The following is a 4,916-nucleotide window of genomic DNA, read 5'->3' as shown; positions in this document are numbered from 1 at the left end:
AAAAGACATCTGAGAGACCTCAAGCTCATCTTGAACTTTTAAGCTGTCAGTTCAAYGTGCCTTATGGAGGAATTCCACTGAAATCCACATGGATGAACAGTCTCAGGGGATTAGGAACAAGTCAACAATATTTAAACTCTTTGGTAAACCAGGCATTTATCAGCAGTAAACAGTTAAGGGTTTTATTTAAAGTTCTGCCCTAATGCCAAGGCAGAAGCAGCTAATTTAAGATATGTCAGAAAAAACCATCAAATTCAATTAAAACTTATCTCCTCTTACTGTGTACAAAAGAAAGTAATAAGGATTGGACATACGCCAAGCTGAAATCTTTCCACTTTGGAGACTGTATTTATCTTTCCAGAAACTGTTTTCACAGATTTATCTGCTGGAAAAATGAATTATTTCTAGGGGAATCACAACTACATTGTCATCCCTCCTCCCTTTTTTTTGTTATATGCATATTTCATGGTTAGCTTAGATGTCAGAAGAAAATAGCTCAAAAATAAAGTATGGATTAACTTTTCCCCTCTGATTTAAGTTTTCAAAATGTTTCTCTCATGTGCTTTATATATWWAGTTCAACTTGAATTCAACATGCAACTTTTTTTTGGTCTTTTTAGCTGAGTTCCTCCCTGCTTGCAACATCCAGGAGTTTGTCTTTTAAAAGTTCTATCAGCTTTGAGTAGTGGTAAATTCAGGTGCTATCAGTGGGAAGAGACTGTGCAGCCAAAGATGTTTCAGATTATGGCTCTGATAAAAAGGGCTTAGAGCCTGTCGAGTTCTGACTTCTCTGCTGAAATTGCTCCTGAAATAAAGGTTTAGTTGTGTACTCKATTGTATCTGTACACTAGCTTATACTCTAAATCCTAATTTACTTCCTGATTTGAGAAAAATTGACTCAAATTAAAAAACCACACCACATTTAACTACACATTAACACGACCTGATTTGCTMTGCTAATATTCAATAGGTATCCATGGTGCCAAAACATGATCTTCCAAATATACTGTACTTTGATATGCCTGAGAAGTAAGAAAAATACAGGTAAGGGAAAGATAATACACTTGGGTAGTTCAGCCATTCTCTTTTGTCCAGAGGCAACACAGCATCCCTGTTCCAGGCTGTCCTGAGAGTGGCCTGAGCTTTGTTTCCCACACTCACATGCACCCCCAGTAACTTGCAAACAAGTCAGAGATAAATCACATGGCAACCCTCTCCCAATGGTGACAGCTTGCAGCATAAACAGGAAAGTATCACCAAACAGCCTCAAACGCTTGGAAAAATTCTGGGAGGGCCTGTACAGATTGGAGTATGGACAACTGCACATGTTAACCCAGAAAAGATCACAGCAGGGAACAGCGTGTAATCTGGGTATAACCTCTGAGTAACACTTGAGAACATGCAGATACAGATACACCATCAGGACAGTCCCTGTGTAGTTGTGGTTATTATGAAAATGGTAAAATGCAGCTGACAATGGAAATTTTCYATACAAAGCATATCCTATTACTTTATTTTAAACCCAAACGCATCTACGACATTCTATTCCTGGAAAAGAACAATCACAATGAATCCAAGAATATGGTGGAAATCCTTGAATTTCAACTCTGGTACTGCATTGCTTTACAAGCTCATTTGTTTTAAGAACCCACAATTAGAATCTGTATATTTTAAAGACACTTTTTAAAGTCCTTTAAGACTAACCGACCCATGTTTACAACTTGAACAAAAGACACAGCACAATATAGGTTTGAACTGTTTATTTCACATGTTTCATACCAGAGTTTCTTCAGTTAAAAGTTCCTAGAAGAAAATGAAATAAACATTGTTACAAATCTGTCTGCTTTAACAGCTCAAATAAGTATCTTTGACCAACTGTGTAATAATCTGTAAATACAATGTAGACATTGTCATCCTAAAAGCTGGATTTAGGAATGGAAGCTCTCCCTGCAAGAGTTAGAGGGTAAAACAAACATACATACTTGGAAACAATTCCATCATTTTTTGCCAGGCGCAAAATGGAGTCATCTGATTCACCCTGTAAAAAGAAAATAGAAAATATTCTGAAGTGTCCAAATAACTGCTGACACAAATGGAAGAGAGGCAGCTGCAGCAGTTAATGCAGATTAGTGTTTTAAAAATAAACTGTTAATTCTTGGTCATCCTTAAGGGTGAGAAATAGCTTTAACTGGATAAAAAATATGCATTTGTATTAACAACATATATTTATGGATAAGTGGACTAGTGATGAACTCACACCATTGTAAATCATGGTAGTATTATCTCAAGTAACAACAGATAAAAGTCAGGATTAGCACCTCGRTACATTCTTAAAACAACAAAAATCACTTGCATCCTTCACAAATTTTGAAAAAATATAAATATCTCCAGAAGAAATGGATTGTTTATTATCAATAAATGATTATTATTGATGAAGTTAAACTGAGGCCCTGGCACAGGTTGCCCAGAGAAGCTGTGGCTGTGTTCCAGGCCAGGCTGGGCAGGGCTTGGAGCACCCTGGGACAGTGGAAGCTGTCTCTGTCCATGGCAGGGAATGGAATAAGAGGAGCCTGAAGGCCCCTTCCCACCCAAACCTTTCTGTGATCCTATGAATTCATTCACATACTCACTCTGCCTTCATTATCTCCCAAAAACTTCCTGCTCTAGAACGAGCTGCAGGCATACTGTGTTTTCAGGGCCAAATACATCAGATGAACTAATAATGATCAGAAAAAGCAGCCCAGTAACTGTGGGAATTCTCAGGAAAGCACTCACCATTCTCCGGATTGGGCCGCAGATGGCGTAAGTCTTGAACTGGCCGTTCACTCTGCCTGTCACCTTGTCAACCTGCAAGCACAGCAAAGCTGCAGCACTAAGATTCTTACAAAGTTTTATGCTCTCACATCACACTGGCCAAGCACCAAAAAGGTAAAAATGGCAGAAAAATACTTGCAGTATTGAAAAAATAAACTACAAAATCTCAAGGCAAATACTGAAGTTAGAAAGTAAATGACAATGATCTTCGCACAGCAAATTTATAGTTTATTACATAGTGCAGCTATAAAATTTAGTGGATCACGGAGATTGACAAGAAATGCTAGGCATAAGAAAAAAAAATTGAGTGCTGAGCAAATGGAAAAACTCAGTGTAAAGCTGAKTTCTGGATTTTCCTGCCTTTACTATTTGTTTCTTTTAACTAAGGTCATGTCATGGAAAGCTGAACTGAAGGGGGAAGGGGACAGATTTGTTACATGGGTAGGAAAATGTCCAAGYTGAGAGACATAAATTGTCTCACTTTCTCCAGCTGCTGAGAAATTCAACAGGAAAAAAGACTAAACAATATAAATCATGAAACCTACCAGTGTAGTGAACCCTGTAATACCAGGTGGGTTTATTTCCATGTTCTGCTAATCTCTGACCCTTTGAAATAGGGATCACTGAAGGAATGAAATGTGACGAACAAGAAAAGTATTTGCCTTAACAATCATAGGAAACAACACAGGGCGTTTTTTTTTTAATATTTTTTTTTAATCAGATAACTCAAAAGAATCAGTTTTTTAAAAGATACAGGAATGTGGCCTTGTGGTCTCCTATTCAAGAACCAAATCAAGCTCAACATCTCATAAGCCACAGGAACATTGTGTCTACAAAATCCTTGAAAACTGAACTCTAATAAACAAACAGGAAGAAAACTCCAAACCATATCAAAAGGAGTTTAAGTTAACTGGGACCCACGTGAATTTACTGGGATCCTGCAGGAGTCAAGGTMTGTTGTGGTTTTCTTTACTAAGATGCATGACAAGCTATTAAATTCCGTAACTTTTATTAAAAGCTTAGAGGTTCAAGCCTCTCATCYCATATTCTGTTAATCAACTTACCTCAGAAATATTGATCTGAATGGAAGCATGATCCTTAGCACCAATGATTCGGTTGCTAGCAGAGCTAAGGAATAAAACAAGATACAKTTAAGCAAAAGGAGACAGGCAGAGAAAATGACAAAAAAAGCTATTAAACACAAGTTTACACAGCAATTAAAACTGCACAAGAAACTAAGACAGCAACAGTTTAGGCTTTCAGAATTTAGAAGATTAAAATGCAGTTGTAAGCATATTTAAAAGAAAATTTCACTTGGCAGCATCATGTGAAGTTGCTAACTATCCCTGGCCAGTGTAAGGCTGGCAGTTTTGGAACAGAAAGTGCAAGTATTCTCCTCAACTTAAGTCTTTGCTTCACATACTTTACATGAAGCACTTAAAAATACAAAAGCTGACAGAAAACTGGATTTCCCCATCCCTGCCCCCAGATACCTGCTGCTGCAAAAAGCCCTTTTGCACAGGCTGCACTGGCCTGGCCCCTCGGTCCCCACTCACCATTTCCGAGGGACATAAAGGTCCACGAACTCCCCGGCGTCGTTCTGCATCTCGTCCCAGTTCCTGCAGAGGCACTAAGCAGAAACACCTAAAAGAACTACAAAATATTGCGAGTTGGAAAGGACCCACAACGATGATAGAGTCCATCCCCTGGCCCTGCACAAACCCCCCAGAATTCCACCCTGAACCCGAGAGCGGTGTCCAAACATTCCTGGAGCTCTGCCAGGCTTGGGGCCATGACCATTCCCTGGGGAGCCTATTCACTGCCCCACACCCGCTGGGGGAAAAACCATCTCCCAACATCCAACCTAACCCTCCCTGACACAGCTCCAGCCCTTCCCTCAGGTCCTGTCGCTGCTCACAGACAGCAGAGCTGCCCGCAAAGTGAAATGATGTGGGAGCCCGGCCGGGCCCAGGGGCCGTGCCCTGCAGAGCCACCCCTTCATCGCTCCCGGAGCTCCGCCGCCATCGCCCCCGCTGTCCCCGGTCCCCCCATCGCTCCCTCGCCATCATCCCCGCTGTCCTCGGCCCCTCCATCGCTCCCATC

General features: G+C 40.5%; 1 protein-coding gene across 1 annotated transcript in view; it reads right to left on the bottom strand.

The window, feature by feature from the left end:
• Window positions 1-1,744: 1,744 nt before the first annotated feature.
• Window positions 1,745-4,916, bottom strand: part of RPS21 (ribosomal protein S21) — a 3,523-nt gene continuing 351 nt past the window's right edge. The window contains exons 2-6 of the mRNA XM_057379968.1: window positions 4,370-4,457; window positions 3,878-3,941; window positions 2,775-2,846; window positions 1,982-2,037; window positions 1,745-1,802 (exon numbers count right to left, since the gene is read on the bottom strand). Coding sequence (XP_057235951.1) covers window positions 1,793-1,802; window positions 1,982-2,037; window positions 2,775-2,846; window positions 3,878-3,941; window positions 4,370-4,419 — 252 coding nt within the window. The 5' untranslated portion in view covers window positions 4,420-4,457 and the 3' untranslated portion in view covers window positions 1,745-1,792. The remainder of the gene's footprint in view (window positions 1,803-1,981; window positions 2,038-2,774; window positions 2,847-3,877; window positions 3,942-4,369; window positions 4,458-4,916) is intronic.

This window comes from Malurus melanocephalus, unplaced genomic scaffold (genome assembly GCF_030028575.1).
Source record: "Malurus melanocephalus ecotype Western Australia unplaced genomic scaffold, MMel_1.1 scaffold_428, whole genome shotgun sequence".
Lineage (NCBI taxonomy): Eukaryota > Metazoa > Chordata > Aves > Passeriformes > Maluridae > Malurus > Malurus melanocephalus.
The sequence above is the reverse complement of the archived record's forward strand: the minus strand, read 5'-3'. Positions and strand labels throughout refer to the sequence as shown.